Here is a 21,899-nt window from a genome sequence, read left to right as displayed (position 1 = left end):
TGGCAGTCTGGCCCCTACAGTGACACCCATTTCCAAGAAACAAAGTTGCATGTAATATGTTGGAGTAAAATTTGTCACTGTAATCGGAAATTGAAGTTACTGACATTGGTGCCATCCATTGTCTGTGTGCGAGGTATTTCATTTTTCTGAAAAGTACTGTATTGAAAATAAAACCCAAGGCTGCCTATTCCCATGGACTAACATGTATCAAAAAGAGCGTAGAAATTGAAATGTGATCATGTATGGGGATCTTTGTATACATAGAGCACTAGTCATAAGCACACACAGAATCTGAGAACATAAATAGTTTTAATTAAAATACATAAAGGGTGCTACATACAAATATAAAGCCTGTAAGTTACATGACTCCTATATTCCCAACTTTATACTTTTAAATGCCAAATAATAGTTTGGTTTTTAAAAAGTACCTAACAACAAGATAGTGACCTCCAAAACAATAGGAAAAGCAGCAAAAATAGTGCCAAAGCATATCAGTGAAAGAAGATACATAGCTATAGGGTTCAGATTTCCCCATGCATATGTAAAGTATTTTTCAGTGCTTATTAAAACCATAATATTGCCAAGACTAACTGATATTGGCTACAGGGCATAAGGCTTTTCAGTGTGGATGTGAGACAGTATATAGTCCATATCATTCACATGCCTGCATAGGACATTGAATGCAGCTTTCAGGTAACAGCAGCTTATTAAATTCTTTACAATATGTGACACCATTTGTTTGTTCTGGAGATAGACGTGGCCCACTGCATGAGGCGAAGTTGTTTCTCAGCATATGGTGGATAGCGCAGGTATGTGACACATTCAATAGCAGTGTTGCGCAGTAGACAGGCACGGCTGTGAGAGAAGGCGTCGAAGCTGAACTTGCCACCATATATCCCTACCCCACTGTTACCTAGGATAAATAATAGGTGGTCAATGGTAACTAAAATTATCAGGGGGAAAAGTACATATACATTGTCTGCTTACTGGGGAAACTACCATATATATATATATATATATATATATATATATTTATTATTCCTTCCAGTACTTATTAGCGGCTGCATATTACAGAGGAAGTGGTTTTCTTTTTGGATTTATTTTCTGTAACAACCACACAGTGCTCTCTGCTGCACTGTCCAGAGCAGGAGAAAATCCCCATAGTAAACATATGCTGCTCTGGACATTTCCTAAAATGGACAGATGTCAGCAGAGAGCACTGTGGTCAGGAAAGGAAAATAAATAAATTTCCTCTGTAGTATACAGCCGCTACCAAGTACTGGAAGGATTAAGAATTTTTAAAAGTAGTAATTTACAAATCTGTAACTTTCTGGCACCAGTTGATAAAAAAATAAAAAAAAAAACTCACTAATGTCTAAGGCTATGTAAACAAATTTTTTTTCCTAAACTGCTCTATTCAAGACACTCTGCCACAAGTGTTTACTTTCTACGTGGCAGATTTTGCTGCAGTTTTTGACCTGGATTATCCCCTTTCAATAGTGCAACAAGATGTTCCTAAATTTAAAATGTAAAAAGTTTACTATGCCACTAGTTTATAACCATGCATGTTGCCCTATATGCTGGCTGGCATATGGTTATTGCCAGTCACATCTTTGTATGCAATATAAGACTGTTAGGACCATAACTGCAGTCACATGCATACTCACCCACACCTCCACAAGGCAATCTGGTGTACAGACTTTGGACCATACTGTCATTTGAACAGAAGCTTCCACTACAAGTGTTGTCCAGAACTTCTGAAATTACCTAAAGTCAGAGGAACATGTATTAAATATAAGTGCCATGACCTTTCGTTTAGATTTTATCATTTTTTGACAAGAGAAAAAAAAAAAAAGTGCTGGATACAGGGCTATGATTGCTATGAAAATGTTAAACACATATGCTAAACCTAGTTTTAATGTTAGTGGGATTGTGCACCACCGGTATAGATCAATGAAAGCACCCCGCACTGTGTTGTAGTTTGTGACAATGGAAACCACAAGGCATATGTATACAGATTCTAAATTATTATTTTTTTATTTTTTTTAAAGGGAAACATCATTTTTGCCCACGCTAAATAATTGGTACAGGTCCCTGATCCTTAGTCCTGTTCTCTTCCTCATTCGAGCAGAGCTTGAGAAGCATGTTGACCTCACCAATGCTGCTTCATTGCTAGGAAACAGCAGCAGTGAAGTCAGTGTGCTCCTGAAGCTCCACCTGTGCACCAACTTAAAGGGAAGCTGAGAGACTGTTCACCTGCACTAAACCCAGTACCCTAGGTTATAGTGCAGATGAACAAGAGTAAAGTGATGTCTCGCTTTACATAAATCGGTCCAGTTGTTACAGAGTAATGGCCCCTGTTGCTCTATTGCTAAAGCGCTTCTGTATGTAATGGAGGAAGGGAGTTTGTGCTCTCCCCTTGTCCACACCTCCCACAAGAGCCTCCAAGACCCAGTGATTCTCATACACTAGAACTCTCCACCCTGAACCATCCAGCTCTCACTCACCTTCAAAAGCAACCTGAAGACCCATCTCTACAAGCAAGCCTATGACTTATAATAATCCTGCTGCCATTTCCCTGAGAACAGCTACTTCCCCAACTTCTCACAGACAGACAGCTGTCCCACTCACCTACTTTCCCTCCCCTCCTCTTGTAGATTGTAAGCCAAGATGTGTTATGTATTTTAATTCCTTATCAAGCATAAAGCGCCCTGGAACCAAGGTCCCTATCTAAATTACCTTGTGAAAATGTGGTGTTCTCAGCACTAAAATTACCTGTGGGTTGTGAGAGAAGACATATATAGCTAAAGGTCGCTCTCTCTTGTTGATGAACTGGATTGCCTTTTCCAAAGATTCTACTGTGAAGATGGGGAGGACTGGTCCGAGGATTTCGTCTTTCATAACAGGATCTGATTCTTTCACATCTATCAGAACTGTTGGTGCTAAATAACACAATAGGTAAATGCTTCAGGATGAAAACATCTAATGCAGCCAAAGGAATTAATGTTCAAAATGATCACTTTGTAAATAGTTATTCCAAATATGTAACAAGTACATTTCCAGAGTAGGCCTTCGTAAAATGATTTTTCCCTGCCCATATGGCATGTCTGAGATGATAATACTAGAGATGAGCGAAGTTACAGTGATTAGATTAGTCATGAACTCCTCGGCTCGGCAGTTGATGACTTTAGCCTGCATAAATTTCTTCAGCTTTCAGGTGCTCCGGTGGGCTGGAAAAGGTGGACACAGTCCTAGGAGAGAGTCTCCAGCCCACCGGAGCACCTGAAAGCTGAACTAATTTATGCAGGCTAAAGTCAGCAACTGCCGAGCCGAGAAGTTTGTGATGAATCAAAATGACCGTAACTTTGCTCATCTCTAGATAATACCCTTTTAAAAGGCCCAAACTACACAACCGATTTGCAGTCACACACAAGTTGCAATGGTTTCCTATGGGGCAGGAAATTAACATGGTTGAGAATTGATGCATTTTTTTGGGACCACAGGAAACTATTGAAAGGGTCTGTTAACACAGTTATAGGACACAAAAAGAAAAGAAAAAAAGTTACTGAACAATAGCAACCAAATGGCTTTAGGTCTATTTTATTTTTGCCACTTTTTATGCTTTTTGTCCCAAAGAAATTTTTAGACTGTACTGTTAGTCAGTACTTAGTAGAACTTCAATTGGGGCCATTAGGTTGTTCTAAATCAAGAATTCAAACATTAATCTGTTTCAGTACTGTACATGTCACAATCTTGCCCTTACCAATATATCGATCATTCTCATCAGTCTGTCCCCCGAAGACCACCTGACCACATAATAGAAAATCTTTGACTCTTCTATATTGGTCCACACTTGCCATGCGTCCATAATTTTGGGATTCTTGTGGATTTTCCCCATAGAATTCATGGATGCACATTTGCAGCTCATGGATTAGAGCATCCCGGATATCCAAATGGCACAGAATATATTCCGGAGCCAGTGAATTTTGGCCTGCATTAATAAACCGGGCCCATGCAATCCTACGAGCGGTCACTGCAAGATCACAGGATTTGTCCACATAGCAGGGGTTTTTACCGCCGAGGACCAAAGTTACAGGAGTCATATGTTTGGCTGCTGCTTGCATCACCTGCTTACCTGTCACATGGTCACCTGCAACACAGAATGTTAGCTGACTGAAGGCCTGTTCCCTTATTGCATTATATTTCAGTACATTTATATATTTCAATCATATTATTTAATGTGCAAACAGAAATACCTATATAGAAGACATGGTCAAATTTGTGCTCCAGAATTTCTAGTAGTTCAGTGTGTTCTCCACAAACTAGCTGGTAACAGTTCTGGGGGGGAAAAAAAATAAATAAAATGTATTTATCTTCAAAGTACTAGAATAGACTAGGTTCTAGATGCCTTAATAAATTACTATTTTTATACAATTAAAGACAAGGCAAGAACAGAGAATAGGAACGGTCATGAAGAGACACCTAGGTGTCTATGTGCAGACCTGTAATGTCAAACTCTGAAAGAATTAAAGGGGAATTCCGGGCAAAAACATTTTATCCCCTATCCAAAGAATAGGGGATAACAAGTCTGATCACGGGAGGCTAGCTGCTGAGCCCCCCCCCCCCCCCCCCCCCCCCCCCCGCGATCTCCCTGCAGCACCCGCACTATATGCAGATGCTGAAACCTCCGGGTTTTCGGGACTGGGGACGTGACGTCACACCACGCCCCCTCCATTCATGTCTAGACATGAATGGAGGGGACGTGGCGTGACGTCACGTCCCCAGTCCCGGAAACCAGGAGGTTTCCGAAACTAGAGACGCAGTCCCCGCATAGAATGCAAGTGCTGCAGGTAGATCGCAGGGGGTCTCAGCAGTGAGCCCCCTGCGATCAGACATCTTAAGCCACTTTTTTTTGTAAACTGTATAGCAGTAGTGTGGAATATGAGAGCAAACCTGTCAGGAGGAAAAGTGGTGATCATGTTACTGTACATTCTATTTCTACCCTTCACACATATACTAGTATATAGGACATAAGGATTGGAAACAAGAGCCATACATACATTATCCAGATGGAGAGGAAGCAGTGTTTGCAGCAGATCCGCAGTGTGAGAACAGGTCTCTGACAGTTTCAGTACCACAGTGTTACCTAGCCAAGAAAATAAGTGGAGACTAGCAACATCAAATTCTATAGTTATGATACCATCACTCAAAAGACAAAAGAAAATGGAAAGGGAGGGCAGTATGACTATCATTACCATACTCTCAAAAATTCCCATGTTCAAAATCTAGTGCCAGAATAGGAGAGGTCTAAATTATGTGGCCCGAGACATCTACCACCTCACACACACAAAAAAACAATAAAAATGTATAAAATAAATGGAAATATACAGGTATTGTGGGCAATACCTGCTACATCTCAAGCATTTATTGTGGGCAGATCTTACCAAGTAGATCAAGAAAACATTGGTGATAAATAAATAAAAAAAGAGGCTGTACTGGAAGGTCTGGAACATAAGCGTACCTGCAGCCATGGCTCCAATCATTGGTATGAGACAAAGCTGTACTGGTAAGCTCCAGCCACCAATGATCAGTACCACACCGACTGGTTCTTTCTTCACAAAGCAGCTGTCCAAAAATGAAGTCTTAAAAAAAGGTAAATACATACATTTAGTTTACAGTGCAAGGGAAAGACTAAGACACGGAGCTTGTGTGAAGCATACCATACTCTTCTGGATAGGTTCAGGTGTCATCCATTGTTCTAGGTTATTCATTGCATATATGGCTTCATTTCTCACAGTGGTTATCTCAGATAAGATGGTTTCGAACTTGGGCTGCAGGTGACAACATAATCCCATTAGGCACGCAGCTCAGTGTGGGAGACAAAGAATATGCCTTACAACCTTCGCACATACACACTGTCAGAAGTAGGCTTCAAGTAGCCTTGGAATAGAAATGGTGAGCATTTTATCTTTGTGCATTCCACCATGTTGTAAATACACTTCATTTACTTTTCCCAGCTATACATCAATAGAAAATCTAACAAAGCATTTTTGTTTAGGCATCAGTGGCAATATCATAGCTGTACCCAGGGCTAAGAAAGATGCCACAATGTAAAAATGTTACATGGTGCCATTTTGCAAAAATGTGGTGTTTTAGAGTCAGTTTTAGCCAGGGTTCACAGGTACGGTATTTTGTTCAGGGCCAGCTCTTCCTATAGGCACGCCGCTCTGTCTACCGCAAGAAAGTTAGACAACCAGCATCCGAACTCCTCATACTGCTGGTTGAGCGAGTGGGAGGTTTTTTTACGGTGTGTCACCCCAGAAGTAAGTTGGGGCATGTCAGAGGGCGGGCCTATGGGCAGAGTCAAGGGGGAGGCAAAATTAGCTTTTGCCTAGAGTGAAAAAAAAATTCTTGCACCAGCCCTAAGTTTTGTTTCCCATTTTGGTGCACATCAGATACACTGCAAACCTACCTCATTGTTTTGAAAGGGGAATATGTGCTGTAGTTTACACTGCATATTAAGGAGTTGGCCTTTATTCCGAGCGCAAAATTCAAATACGTCACTATAAGTAACAGGTCACTTATTCGCAAATGTATAATTGGGGACAGTCCCAGCTACTGATTAGCTTAACTGAATGGGGCTAAACTGTGTCCATGACAGTTAGTAAAATATATGTGATAAATCTGAGGCTACACTTGAAATTCCATGTACTGCTTGAGGTATTCCCCCCCTTGAGGTATTCTGCTGTCCTGGCATTCGTATGTATCCGTGTCTTTAAGACACCGATACAAATAAATAGCTGAGCACTGCTGGAGCAAGGGAACTCTATGCTCCCTGCTCGGCCCCTATGATGCAGACAGTGTGATTAGTGCTGTCTGCATCATCTGCTCTGGACAGGCCTAACTAGAAGAGGCCAGAGCAGCGGAGCAACGCCGAGACCTGGGACAGAGGAGCAGTGCTGGGACAAGGAAGTATGTATTTCACAGGTGTCTCCAACCTTTATCTCTAAAGCGGTTTCAAAACTACAGCTCCCATCATGCTCTTCTGTCTGCATGATGGGAGTTGTAGTTTTGCAACAGCTGGAGAGTTCATGTGGGGGACAGCTCATAGTGGCACAGTTCATATGGGGGGGGCAGATAGAGGCACAGTTCATAGGGGGGCAGGCATAGCGGCACCCTTTATATGGGGGCGAAGACAGTGGCACCGTTCAGATTGGGGGGGGGGGGGAAGGCATTGTGGCACAGTTCATATGGAGGGCAGGCATAGTCTGCAAGATTCATTGAGGGGGCACAGACGATTGTTTTAAGGGACACATTTGGTTCAGGGAACAGTGGCAATGTATTTGGGGGCTTAGCATGTGGCAGTATTATACTCAGGAGCAGTGTTTGGTAGAATATTCATGGACACAGTATTATAGTCAGGGGCACAGTGCGTGGCAGCATTATACTCAGGGGCACGGTGTGAAGTAGTATTACACTCAGGGGCGCATGGTGTTTTACAGTATTCTATTAAGGTACACAGCGTGTGGAAGTATTATATTCAGGGGCACATTGTGTGGCAGTAGTATACCCAGGGCACAGCGTCTGACAGTATACCAGGGGCAGTATTATACCAGGAGTGTGTGGCAGTATTATACCAGGAGTGTGTGGCAGTTGAGGAATTATGATTTATTATTAGGGTACCAATAAAGCTAGATAACAAGCAGCACCCATTTCTTGCATGGCACTGGGGCCATTAGGTGTGAACCAGGTCTTATGTTTAGCTAGGACCTTCAACGGATGACAGACCTGGATAAGCGGACCACAACTAAAAGTAGTTGAGGACCCCTGGTATAGAATATATCTCTGTCTAAAGAAGACTCCCCCCTTAGATATAAACTGCAGTCAGGAAGTATTAAAGCACATACCTTATGCATATCCTTTTCCAATGCTGCAACAAATTCCAGCTCATGTTTGTCCAGCAGATTCACCATAGCTTGTAGCTGTTTCAGCCTAAACGGGTAAGACTTTGTTCTTCCTGAAGAAAAGGCCTCTTGGGAGTTTTTCAAAATTTCTTCACATAGGGATGAAGTGAAGGATTTTCTTATAGGACTTTCACCAGCCATTGACCTACAGTTATATGTCAAGGAAGCAAACCAACTAGTATGGGTACATTAAAAATAAAAGGTACAACAAGCAGATAGTCTTTACTTCATTCTCGAGACTTACTGGTACTTCTCCTTTCTGCTGGATCTACAACAGGCTTTAGTTCAAGACAATTAAAAAGACGTATGCACCCCTCTATGACACTTATTGAAGTCAATAGGTAGGAAAATCAATAGCACAATACACAACTAAATATACTGAATATACTGTGGTAGCTGGGTGTGAGGTGCAGGGCAGATGTTAGCCTAGGGGCAGATGGCATTAACCCCTTGTATTAGTGACACCATGGTGTTGTGGTAGCTTGGGGGGGTGCAGGGTGAATAGGGTGTAGCTATGCAGTGATGAAAGGGTGTAGAATTAACCCTTAACTGTCGTGACGCCAGGGTGCGGGTTCCTCTGCATAGATATTAAATTATATCCTACCACCACCCGTCCCAGGACAATAGGGAGGAATAAAGGATTGTCCACAACCAGGAATTGTAATAAACGGAAAATAACTTTGCTGATTGCATCTTCCATAAAATCTGCAGTAAACAGTCTATACAGAGGACCGGACTTTAGGCTCCTCACAAGTTGGTTGGGACTTTGTAGAGAATAAGCTTTAAGGCTTACTTTACGCTGTTCCACTGAATTTAGGGGTTTGATTTAGGTTCAGTAGTCACGTAGAATTAGCTGAATTGGAGTTAGGTAGACTCACAGTTAAAGAAGTTGAAGAGATAGGCTTCAGGCCTAATTAGTCTTGTAGATTTGCAGAGCTCCGCTCGCTGTCATATCCTGGGGGAAAGAGAGCGATGATTGGTTAACAGCGCCCTTATATCTTAAGGGGCAGGCTCAAAGCTTATTGGTTCCCCAAACCTGTCAGTCCTATCACAAAGGATTGTGGTACATCACATGACCCGAAAGGTCCTTAACTTTAGCATAGCACATTTACTATGAATCACATGACCTAAGGTCCTGTAAGTAACCTTTATATTATTAAATATTCTAAATATATACAATAAATTACATTTTGATGATGAGGTGACTAAGTGTTATCCCACTGAGAGAATCCTAACAGCACGAAGGAACTCTGACTATGGGGACTTACGACACAAGGTACAGGACTATGTCCAGTACCGGGACACAACAGTGTGGTTTAGCCTATAACCACCCAAAAGGTATACTGTTGGATCCTAAGCTAGGGGGCAATACAGGGCTCCCCATGAATACTGGTGCAGACACTGGAACACCAGGGTTGTTCATGTGGACTGCAGGCAGGACTGGCAATATTCCGGCCCCTGGGGCAGGTGATTATCCCGCTGCGGGAGATGGAGTGGCACTGTCGCCTGGTTGATCTGGAGAGCTGGGTTCTGACATCTTGTTGAATTTTTTGTGCGCTGTCGCTTTAAGAATAAAGTGCTTTCCCCTTTAAGATAATTGCTGAAGTGCTGCAGCGGCTTAGACTCTGCTAGTGGAAGGAGGTTGTTTGAGATGGCTCACCTCAGAGATACTTCCCACACCTGCGCACGGACTAACCGGCAGTGCTTTCGGTCCAATACGTAGTAGCAGCAAAAGGAATATCCAGCACGGTGGAGTGCAAAACAGGAAACTTTATTAAAGATGCATGGACAGCACAGGTAAAACCAATGCATTTTGGGTCAAGCAGGATCCTGCTTGACCCAAAACGTGTTGGTTTTACCTGTGCTGTCCATGCATCTTTAATAAAGTTTCCTGTTTTGCACTCCACTGCGCTGGATATTCCTTTTGCTGAGACTCTGCTAGTGGGAATACTATAATGAATGCTCCCCCTCTATATTGCAGGTACCTAGTAGTAATTTGACATGCTGACACTAGTGGGTTAATGCCGATAGTTACCGACACCGGAGACTTGATACTGGTAATCGTTGGCAGAGTCTCCGCTGCAGCGGGTGCTTGATAGAAGACAGCAGAGCCGGATGCAGCCACCGGAACCTCCAATATGGCTGCACCCAGGGGACTTACTGTTTTGGTCCAGGTCGATAAAGTCTTCTCTTGCAACCCAGGGCGGCTCCTTGGTTCCTCATCCCTGTGCTGGAGAGAAGTCACCAGTGGGGACTGACGGGTGGAGCTGTGACCGCTAGTGCACGCAGGAAATACTGGACCCAATTAACCATTTCAGGTACAGACTCTACAATCCAGGATGGCAAATAACAGTCTTTTCTTCAGCTCCCCCACTGTTTGACAAGAGCCACAAGTAATACACTTTTCACTTGCAAAGTCCCATCGGCATGTGGTTTTTGCAGACAATATTGGACACAGTTCAGACTGGGGGAGGGCAGATGTTACCCTAGGAGCAGATGGCATTAACCCCTTGTATTCATGACACCAGGGTGTGGTTTACCCTATAACCACCAAAAGGAGCTGGATCCTGGGCTTGGCACGGGGGCATTAAAGACGCCAACACCAAGTTCCAGACAACGGTATCTTTACTGAGGTTAGATAGTTGGTAAAGTCTATACAGTTCAGCTAAGGCCCAAGGAAGTGACTAGTGACTCAGACCTTCAGGGCTTGCGGGGACTTGTAGTAAGACTAGGCAATTTAGTGCAGGCCACATTGCTTGACAATTTGACAGGGGCTGACTTGACTGATGATGGACAATGCACAAAAATATGCACCAGCAAATATGCATCAAAATATGATACCTGTGACCCTTAGGGTGTATTCACACACTTCTGGATCCACTGCGGATTTTAAGAGGTGTGTGTGTGTGAGAGAGAGTGAGAGAATAAACCCTAAAGCATGACCAGTTATAAAAGCAGAGTAAATGAATTGAAAAACCAACCCATACTCGCTCAATGATCAGGTTTTTGATTTTGCATTAAAAAAAATAAAGTTACAAACTTTATCATCCGAAACACAAATTATGTTATCCAGTTATTTGTAAAATGTTTACACATGGTTGTGAGGTGTCCCGGTACTGTACCTTGTGTTATAAATCCCCAAAGTCAGAGTTCCTCCAAACTGATAGGATGCTCTTAGTGGGATAACCCCTAGTCACCTCTTCCTTCTTCAATTTTATGTGATATAATATATGTGTAAATATTGCTTCCAGGACCTTAGGTCACATGATTGATAATTATATTGTTCTGCTAAGGTTAAGGACCTTCCAGGTCAGGTGTTCTTGTCACGTGTTGTACCACAATGCTTTGCCTTAGGACTGACAGGTCTGGGGGACCAATAAGCTTGAAGCACGCCCCTTTAGATATAAGGGCGCTGTTATCCAATCACTGACCTCTTTCCCTTGGGATATGACAGCGAGCGGAGCTCTGTGTATACCTGCAAGACAAATATAGGCCTGAAGCCTGCTAACTTCAGCTGAATACAAAACCGTGAGTTCAATCTAACTCAATCCTAATCCTACGTGACTGCTGGACCTAAACAATACCCTTAAATCCAGTAGAACAGCGTAAAGCAATTACTTCAAGCTTATTCCCTATAAAAAGGTCCCAACCAAACCTGTGAGGAGCCTAAAGTCCGGTCCTCTGTAAAGACTGTTACTATGTTTAACCTGCATAAAATCTGCAGTAAAGTTATCTTTAGTATACTAAAATTCCAGCTGTGAACAATCCTTTATTCCTCCCTATCGTTCCTGGGACGGGTGGCGGTAGGATATATATACACAGAGAGAAACCCGCACCCTGGTGTCACGACGTTAAATGGGCACTGTCAATTTTTTTATTTATTTTTTGATATGTTGTAGTACATATGTACTACAACATATCTCTAATATGAATCCTGGTAGAAAAAACAGACATGGCCGCATATCCACAATTTTGTATTATGATCTAATTGCTGCTCAGCATAATTACAAAAACTAACAGGTTGTTAGTATATACGTTTTGATCAAAAGGTACAAAGCCCACTCGCCACGTCAAGGCCACCTATTGAGAGTGGGTCCCTAGCATAAAATGGTGTAGCACTGGGCGGCGCCCACCACCGCCGTGGCACCAGTGCCCACAGGGGGAACGACCCACTGGCAGAGCAGCCCCAGTGCCACCCAAACCAGTCTCTAATATATTTTCATTATTTTTTTTTATTAAAATGTTCTAAATGACGTTTGAAAACCATTTGAAAACAGGCTGCAGGCTGGTGTGACATCATGCCTGAATTCGGACCGATGCCTGCCGGGTGATCAGTCCGAATATATTCAGCCTGCGCTTGCTCCCTGCCTGTCAATCAGACAGGCGGGAGCGAGCGCATTGGCTCCCTGGCCACTGGCCGGGGGGCTATTTCTCCCGCACATGTCGCCGCTTCTGCTGCCGAACTCTGCAGTATGTATGCATGTTTGGGGGGGGGGGGGGGTGGAGAGCGGGGTTCGGGGTAGCGTGGCCCTAACTTATTGACCTATTGTTTTCAACACAGGGTGCCTCCAGCTGTTTCACCACTACAACTCCCAGCATGCCCGACAGCCAATAGATGTCAGGGCAAGCTTGGAGTTGTAGTGGTGAAACAGCTGGAGGAACCCTGTATAGCTGAACTAAGGGCGGAAGTGTCGGCCCCAGCAGGCATCAGTGAAGTTGCGTCTGCTGGGGAAGTCTGCCTCGTAGTCAGCACACTACCAGGCAGGCAAAAAGGCATTTTTTATATAGTGAAAAAAATAAGATAAATTAAAAGCAGGGAGGGGGTTAGGGAGAGATGGGCAATAGGCAGGGACGGGGGGGGGGGGGGGGAAGGATGGCGGGAGCTACCCTTTAAGGGTTAATCAAACACCTTTTCATCACTGCACAGCTACACCCTACAACCCCAAGCTACCACAGTTGCATAAATATTGGGGGTGCAGGGCCCAGGTTTCAGTAAAGCTTTGTATATCCACATATGCATACAACCAGACCTAATCATATCAAACTTTAGACACAAGTTATATTGACAAGTGGTATGCCCATGCCCAGTTGTCAAATTACTAGACCGCCATCAGTGTCAGACATCAAACAACTCTGTCTTGAATTTACAGCTGAAGAAAAATGGCCCAACAAGGTTCCTGAAGACCCAGCAAAAGAAACGCGTTGAACCTGACAATATGAACTGCACCCTTGGCCAACACCAGGTTTTTGATCCACTATCTTTTTGCATTTAATTGACCTAAGAAAAATAAGGCAATATATGGACATAGGGGGGAGATTTATCAAATCCTGTCCAGAGGAAAAGTTGCCCAGTTGCCCATAGCATCCAATCAGATCGCTTCTTTCATTTTTAACAAGGCCTCTGCAAAATGAAAAAGCGATCTGAGTGGTTGCTATGGGCAACTCAGCAACTTTTCCTCTGGACAGGTTTTGATAAATTTCCCTCAAAGTATAAATGGATGCCTGTGAGAGAGGAATACTAATACTATGTGTATAACAACTATGGAACACTCGTATTGTGTAGATTAAATATGCACATGGAATATGTGTATATACACAACACATCGAGACTGAAATTTCTATACAGAGATATTGTTGACGCCAGTTTTTTTAAGCTATGCATAGCTAATATAATTATAGCAATCTATTACCGGCGCTCTTGTTCCCCATGTTTATTGCACAAGCATAAATATTATATCCGATTATGATCCCTATAATTATGCAAGAGGGGGTATATATGCCAAAAACCATCTGCGATCCTAGAACAATGTGAACTGGGTTCTAATAAGCTAATCTACTCAGAGGGATATACGCGATCAACCAGTTACACCTGACTGTGCATAGCAGTTTGCGGAGAGGCGAGTAAACACCCACCTGTGAAGGAACTTATAAAAACTGTGTGAACAAAAGTATGTATGTGGTGAGCAACTTATATTAACATTTATTGCTATGCTTATATATCCAAAAGGGATACACTCACAACAAGCGATAGTGAAGGACCGGAGTGCATAACATCGTACTCCGGACATTCACTATTAAAAGCTCTTTATTATAGTGGGCATACAGATAGAATCATAAGTGTATAAACAACATAACACATATGAAAGAATGGACTATACTGTATGAATGCATTGCTATAGTGGGTGCATACACCACAAAAAGGTGCATCAATCCAAAAAACGTATACAGTGATCCCTCAACTTACAATGGCCTCAACATACAAATAGTTTCAACATACAATGGTCTTTTCTGGACCATTGTAACTTGAAACCAGACTCAACATACAATGCTATGGAATCTGTGAAACGTGTCAATGGCTGGAAGAACAGACCAATCAGAATGGATATTTCACTGGTAAAACCTGTGTATCCCTAAAGTGCATGCACTGACTGGTGTCTGGTAGCGCCCCCTACAGAACAGGGAGGTATTACATGTTCTGTACTCTTTACCTCTACCAGGGTTAGCTGCTCCTTTGGACATCAGGTGAGGGTGGCTCCATTTTCCTTTTTTTATTTTATTTATTTATTTTATTTTTTTTTAAAGGACATTACGTGTTCTGTACAGGACCCTGAAGAAGCTTCTGTCCTCTACATAGACCAGTGTTTCCCAACCAGGGCGCCTCCAGTTGTTGCTAAACTACAACTCCCAGCATGCCCGGACAGCCTTCGGTTGTCCGGGCATGCTGGGAGTTGTAGGTTTGCAACAACTGGAGGCGCCTTGGTTCGGAGACACTGACATAGACAGTGATTTACAGCTCCCAGCAGATCTTTCTTACTTTTATATGTAAGGATTTGCTTTATCTATATTAGTTATCTACTTGTTATTCTTTAATTCCCACTTTTTCCTATTTTTGGATGACATTTTGGTGGCTTCAGAACCAATTACCAGGTTTCCATAGAGTTCTGGTCTCAACATACAATGGTTTCAACATACAATGGTCATCCTGGAACCAATTAATATTGTAACTTGAGGGATTACTGTACACTAATTTCTCTCTAATGTGAACAGAGAGCTGCAAAAATAATGTAGAGTGGATGATTGAAGTGCAAACAAAGGATTGGACACTATATGAATAAATAACATGTGGAATATAGCATAAAGTCCCTGCATACTACACAGAAAATCTTTATTTATGGTGCACAATTGAGTACAATATATACTGCACCATAAGCCTAGACAGATGAATGCCTTCAGCTACTAAGTATCCACATTCAATGCGATTGAGGGAAGTGAATGAATATCACTAACGCATGCATAGAAGTGCAAGATAAATGAATACGGACCTAAGTGAGTGCGAGGAAGGCAACAGAGATCGTACATCCAAGCATATTAAACTTAAGTAATTATCCAAAGAAAGTATACAGAGATTGCAACATGTGGAGGAGATGCATCTATGACGGTGAGCAAGGTCATTTGGTTCACGGAGAAATGTCTCTAAACACTGAGGATTAATATCTAATCAAGAACACTAATACATATGCAAATGGCAGTAGTGTGAATAGGCATCGATACAGAGTGTAACAAAAATCACAATGAAGACTAAGTATCAGAACTAATATAACGCATTAACTGTCCTTGCAAATATTTGGAAGTTAAAGAAATCGTGTGCACATTACACATTGAGAAAAACGCATGCACAGCGGCCAATAATGTGATTTGGCTCATATACCTGGGATTGATCAATAGACTGAAACAAAGGGGATGTAATATCCTTGGAATAAGTATACAGGATACTGATTAAGTTTTGAACATTAATATTCAAGTACACTGGTGGCGGTCACAAATTCAATAATTGTTTCATTGTTTTTTGTACGTATATTGAACTTTTAAGAAGACTCAATAAAAGTGAAATTTTAAAAGGTTCCCTTAATCCTGCTTTTTTCTATTCAATATTGGGAGACCTGATCTATACAGTGGTTAATAACACATACATATACATACATATATATACATATATATACATATATATACTCACACTTTTTGTTATGTATATAATTCCACGTGTTAATTCATAGTTTTGATGCCTTCAGTGTGAATCTACAATTTTCATAGTCATGAAGATAAAGAAAACTCTAAATGAGGCGTTTCCAAACTTTTAGTCTGTACTGTATGTGTGTGTGCGTGCGTGTGTATATACACATACATATACACACGTATTTTTAATATAATAATAGTAATAATAAATAGATAATTTTTGAACCCAACCTAAGCAGTAGCTGTTGTCAAAAAAAAATGATAACAATCAGCAGCTTTCATACAGGGCTTCAGGATTGATCCTTTAGACTTTTTTCCTGGGGTCAAGAAGGAATTTTTCCCCTAGGACTATTTGGCTGAATTTCCAAACGTGGGCCTGTCCCATCTGTCACCAATTTCTACTGTGTTTGAGGTGGATTTTATCCACTGCATTGCAAGACTTAAAATCTCTACCAAAATCTGTATAGAAGTACATGTAGATTATTAAAGAATATGCTATGAAAAGAGCTGTATGTGAACCCATCCTAACAAGGTTTTTTTGATTTGCTTTAATCCATTTCCCACTGACTTCTAAAGATACAATATAATTTGAACCCTTTTACCTTATTTGTGAACATACAGTATCATTCTTGATCCCCTTTACATTACCTTCTTAAGACCCTAAACCATCGGGCAGGTGACGGAGAGGCATTCATGTTCTCCATTGTTTTGTTCATTGCCCTTATTTGCCACTTGGTCAGCTACAGCAATCTGGACGAAGAAAAGATAAAAGCAAGACTTAATCGCAGTTTAGGCTTTGACTGCAACATGTTTCACATGGCCAAAAAATGTAGGTGCCATGTAAGTTGCTGTGATCCCGGTAACTTGTGTCCCACATCATGACCACCTTCACTTTCCTTATCTCGGATACACGCCCTCCAACGTTAGGTGCCCAAAATCACTATGTATACCTAGCTTTAGTTTACATAGCTCCATCCCTTGAATGTACAGCAAGGGAAAATCTTACCTCAAGACTAAGATGTATGGCTAAGAGTAAACCATGGCATTGGCATGCATTTCCAATGTGTGGTTTCCCAAACTCCAAACCCAACATGTGAATAAACCCTAATTAGAATTCTTTAAAGACTGGATTCATACATACAGTTTGGAAGAAATTGGGCTATATTTATGGCATTTCCACAATGAGCCTTGATGTTTCTGTAATTCAGGTCTCCATTCAGCTGTTCTAGTTCTCCCTAACACCTCAAGCAGGCCAGACATACACAGGCCTGTTCAGGCATTTTTGACAACATTTCAGAAAAAAAAAAATTTTTCCCCAAAAAATAAAAATGCCAACCTATACTGTAACTGAGGGCAGCTGATGCCATTAATGTCAATGGCCAATTTGACTCACCGTGCAGGCCATGTGCCCTGTTTTCAGCAGGCTCCAAAAGTGCAGCAGACAACACTTTTGGGTCCACAAAAAAAATATAGTGTTTACAGCCCCAACAATGTATTTACGCACATCTGTCACCCATTTTTGTTGTGATGTCAACAGATAACATCTAAAAAGAGGCAAACACAGCGGGGATCTAGCCTAAATTGGAAAATGTCCACATATACAATACTTTGCAGTGTTAGAAAGTTTTCAGCCATTTTTTGTCAAAATGTAGAATGCTCTAGGTCTGGCGTTTTATACTTCACAGTATTTTTTCAAATAGTTTGAATAGAAATGACAAAACAAAAAAAAAAAAAAACGCATTTTATTAACTCAACACCCAGCAAATGAAATGGCTTCAAACTTCAGGCATTTTTCTATGCCTTATAAGACACCACAAACAAAAAATATTTCGCTGTGTTTGCACTTTATTTTTATTTATTATTTTTTAAAACAATCCCTGTATGAAATACTGCATGTGGGAATCCAACCCAATGTCTTCAGATATAAAAAATCTTTACCCTTCCAGTACGTGTGAGCTGTTGTATACTACAGAGAAAATTATTTTCCTTTTTGTCTTGTCCACAGTGATCTCTGCTGACACCTGATGCCCATGTCAGGAACTGTCCAGAGCAGGAGAAAATCCCCATAGCAAACCTATGCCAACATGGAGGTGTCAGCAGATAGCACTGTGGACAAGACAAAAAAAGAAATTCAAAGAAAAAAAGAATTTCCTCTGTAGCATACAGCTGCTAATAAGTACCGAAAGGATTAAGATTTTTAAATAGAAGTAATTTACGAATCTGCTTAACTTTCTGGCAACAGTTCGTTTAAAAAAAGTTTTTCTCCGAAGTACCCCTTTAACCCCTTAACGACCACGGATGTAAATGTACGTCCTGGTGCAGCAGTACTTAGCAGACCAGGACCTATATTTACGTCCTGTGTATGACTGCGAGCATCGGATCGGTGCTCGCGTCATACATGGTAGGTTCCGGCTGCTAACAGCAGCCGGGGACTCACTGGTAATGGCCGACATCCGCGATCGCGCAGATGTCCGCCATTAACCCCTCAGATGCTGTGATCAATACAGATCACAGCATCTGCGGCAGTGTGCATGTTAAAAATAGATGCAGAGCTGCCGCGGGGATCCAATCATCTGTAATGCCGGACGGAGGTCTCACCTGCCTCCGTCAGTCTCCCGCTTTGGTCTGAGATAGAGCAGACCAGAGCAGGAGATAGCCGATAACACTTATCAGTGCTATGTCCTATGCATAGCACTGAACTGTATTAGCAATCAAATGATTGCAATAGATAGTCCCCTGTGGGGACGTAAAAAGTGTAAAAAAAAAAGTTTTAAAAATGTAAGTAAAAAATTCCCCTCCCCCAATAAAAATGAAAATTATCCGTTTTCCCCCCATTTTACAACCAAAAAGCGTAAACGTTTTTATTTTATGAACATATTTGGTATCACCACGTAAATGTCCGAACTATCAAAATATAATGTTAACGATCCCATACGGTGAACGGTGTAAACATAAGAAATTTTAAAAAGTCCAAAAATGCTGCTTTTTAGTCTCATTTTATTCAAAAAAAAAAATCTAAAAAGTTTTATATATGCAAATGTGGTATCAATAAAAAGTACAGATGGCGCAAAAAATTAGCCCTCATAGCGCCCTATATACGGAAAAATGAAAAAAGTTATAGGTGCTCAAAATAGGGCGATTTTAGATTTCTGATTTTGTGCAAAAAAGTTTTAGATTTTTTTTTTTTTTTTTTAAAAGCAGTACAAAAATATTAAAGTATCTAACCATGGGTATCATTTTGATTGTATTGACCCACAGAATAAAGAACACATGTCATTTTTACCATAAAATGTACAGTGTGAAAACAAAACCCTCCAAAATGTGCAAAATTGTGGTTTTCATTTAAATTTCCTCACTAAAAAAAAAAATTTTTGGGGTTCCCATACATTTTATGGTAAAATGAGAGGTTTCATTACAAAGTACAATTGGTCACGCAAAAACAAGCCCTTATATGGGTCTGTAGATGGAAATGGAGAGTTATGGATTTTAGAAGGCGAGGAGGAAAAAATGAAAAATGTAAAAATAAAATTGGTCTGGTGCTTAAGGTTAAAATGGGCTTGGTCCTTAAGGGGTTAAATCCTGGCTTACAAGTGAATTATTATTTATTTTTATTTTTTTAGCTACCATAGATACAGGTGTGGCTCCTATAGGGATTTTAAAGTATAAAGCGAATACTAAAAATTGCACTGCTGAGCCTGGTTAAAGACACTTTAACATGTAGTATAAGGGTGAGGTCACACACGCCATATTTTGTTACTATGTGTTTTTCCAATACATTGAAGTCAATGGGTAGCAAAATCAGCTGTAGAATATATGCAGCAAAAATACAGCACGTGACTTTACCCTGATGACACAAAGTTAAAAAAAATAAAATAAAAAAAATAAAAAAACAACAATCCCAACACAAGGTTACATGGTGATATATCGTTTTCAAGTCTTAAATACTTATAATGTGTCCAAACTAAAGTGTGTGACCTTATAAGAGGCCAGGAAACTTACATAGTCATGACACAGGAGCTGGTTTCTCTTCAAACTTCTTTTTGGACATACTCATCTAAATGCAACCATTACAGCTCATGTCAGTCTGAAGTAGCCAGGGCAGGTTTTGAGATGAGGTTGATAAAGCCAAAACCAGAGATGGATCATACGGGATGAACAGCACAAAGAACCAGTGACTACTTTGCTTCTTATATTGAATTCACTCCAGGTTTTAGCTTCAAAAACTGAACCTGAGCAGCCTTATAGGACCATATGGGTGTCCTAATCACTGTTCCTCACAAAGCCTGTATAGGCTGGGTTCACACAAAGGATTTGGATCAGGATTTTTTAGGAAAAAACAGGAATGGATCTAAAATACTCAAAAATGTGCAAATCATTCTATTATGGTTTTTGTGTATGTCAAGTTCTACTCCTGGTTTTGACAAAAAATACTGACCAAAAGACTGTGACCCAGATTTATCAAACTTTGAGAGAAAAATAGAAAGATTTTCCCACAGCGACCAATCACAGCTCAGCTAACGAGCTCTGGTAAAGTGAAAGCTGAACTGTGATTGGTTCTTGTGGGAAAATATCTCTATTTTTCTCTCACACAGTTTGATAAATCTGGGCCTGTGTGAGAACTTAACCTAAGGGTAGGTTTACAGTATGTTACTGCTTAATCGTATCCGTCACTATCCTGCCAAAAATGTGATGCCAAAGTATAGTGGTAACGGGAGCAACGGGTCCCATTGATTTTTATGGCTACCTGGAGTCACCTAGGGGGAGATTTATCAAAACCTGTGCAGAGGAAGAGTGGTGCAGTTGCCCATGGCAACCAATCAGATTGCTTCTTTCATTTTTAGAGTACGTTCACACTGAGGAATTCAAGAGGAATTCACGAGGAATAATTTCGGTCAGGAAATTGTTGCCTTCTGTCATTTTATCCATCAAGCAGAATTCAAGCGGAATTTGAGCAAAATTCAGGCGGAATTCAAGTGGAATTTTCATGCGGAAATGAAGAGCAATGAAGGGGGAGGCTATTTAATCTACTTTTCTGAATTCCGCTCGTATTTCGCTTGAAAACGATGTCGGGCAGAATTTTTTTTTTTTACCATTGACTTCTATTGGATTCTGCTTGCGGATTCCGCTTGAAGAATGAACATGTTCTGTCTTCCAGCGGAAAGGAATTCAACGTCAGAATTCTGCTAGCAGAATTTCCGTAGTGTGAACAGGACAGCGGAAAAAATATTAAAGTCAATGGGCAGAGGAGATGTGCATTCATTTGGAGAGAAGAATACAAGAGGAATTACTCGAGAAAATTCCTCTTGAATTACTCAGTGTGAACGCACCCTTAAGGCTGGGTTCACACTGCAGAATTTCTGGACAGAATTTCTGCCGGAGATCGAGCCAGCGGTGCTAGGACCGAGCAGACTGCATTGCTGCCCCCATAGACTGCAATGCATTTCTGGGTGGATCTTTTGGGAGATCTGCTCAGAAATGCATTGCCATCTATGGGAACAACAATGTAGTCCGCGCGGTCCTAGCACCGCTGGCTCGATCACTGACAGGAATTCTGCCCAGAAATTCCACAGTGTGAACCTAGCCTAAAGAGACCTGTGAAAAATGAAAGAGGCAATCTGCATTTTGGCCACCCTTTTTTTTGGGCTGCAGTGTTTTTTTTTTGTTATAACGGTGTATGATTTATAACCACACTCCATTATATTTATAGTTCACACCAAACACATGCACTGCACACTTCTCCAAAAAAAAAAAAAATGCAGTGTGTGTCACAAGAGGGGGATACAGAAGGACACCACCACTCAATGTGACACTTGCCCCAATCATTCGGGCCTCTGCATTAAAAACTGCTTCAGGGAGTATCACACTTCCATGCAGTACTAAATTTTCCCTTTTCATTTCCCATCAAGTCCAGAGCACATTCCA

General features: G+C 41.2%; 2 protein-coding genes across 3 annotated transcripts in view; one reads left to right on the top strand and one right to left on the bottom strand.

Annotated features, from left to right (window-relative positions):
- Window positions 1–55: 55 nt before the first annotated feature.
- Window positions 56–20,456, bottom strand: LOC130281229 (aldehyde dehydrogenase family 3 member B1-like). 2 transcript variants are annotated; one of them, XM_056528847.1, is made up of 11 exons: window positions 19,977–20,456; window positions 16,626–16,727; window positions 7,908–8,109; window positions 5,721–5,831; window positions 5,522–5,642; window positions 5,061–5,146; window positions 4,257–4,338; window positions 3,764–4,150; window positions 2,776–2,942; window positions 1,668–1,767; window positions 56–913 (listed from the first exon to the last, which is right to left on the bottom strand). In XM_056528847.1, the coding sequence occupies exons 2-11, from the start codon at window positions 16,691–16,693 to the stop codon at window positions 717–719; spliced, it is 1,521 nt and encodes a 506-aa protein (XP_056384822.1). In that variant the 5' UTR covers window positions 16,694–16,727; window positions 19,977–20,456; the 3' UTR covers window positions 56–716. The 2 variants fall into 2 exon arrangements, with proteins under 2 accessions (XP_056384822.1, XP_056384823.1); XM_056528848.1 differs by lacking the exons at window positions 16,626–16,727; window positions 19,977–20,456 and adding an exon at window positions 11,087–11,223.
- KCTD10 (potassium channel tetramerization domain containing 10) overlaps window positions 13,166–21,899 on the top strand; it is a 98,280-nt gene continuing 89,546 nt past the window's right edge. The window contains exon 1 of the mRNA XM_056528852.1: window positions 13,166–13,207. Within this exon, the coding sequence (XP_056384827.1) occupies window positions 13,181–13,207 (27 nt within the window). The 5' untranslated portion in view covers window positions 13,166–13,180. The remainder of the gene's footprint in view (window positions 13,208–21,899) is intronic.

The sequence above is a fragment of the Hyla sarda genome, chromosome 1 (genome assembly GCF_029499605.1).
Source record: "Hyla sarda isolate aHylSar1 chromosome 1, aHylSar1.hap1, whole genome shotgun sequence".
Lineage (NCBI taxonomy): Eukaryota > Metazoa > Chordata > Amphibia > Anura > Hylidae > Hyla > Hyla sarda.
This window is presented reverse-complemented; position numbering and strand designations above follow the sequence as displayed.

Excerpts from the sequence above, each read along its gene's own strand:
- LOC130281229 (XM_056528847.1), bottom strand. The coding sequence starts at position 16,693 with ATGAACAAAACAATGGAGAACATGAATGCCTCTCCGTCACCTGCCCGA. Across the intron at positions 5,832-7,907 it reads TGGAAAAGGATATGCATAAG|CCCAAGTTCGAAACCATCTT; the intron begins GTATGTGCTTTA and ends TGTCACCTGCAG. Across the intron at positions 5,147-5,521 it reads GATTGGAGCCATGGCTGCAG|GTAACACTGTGGTACTGAAA; the intron begins GTACGCTTATGT and ends TTTCTTGGCTAG.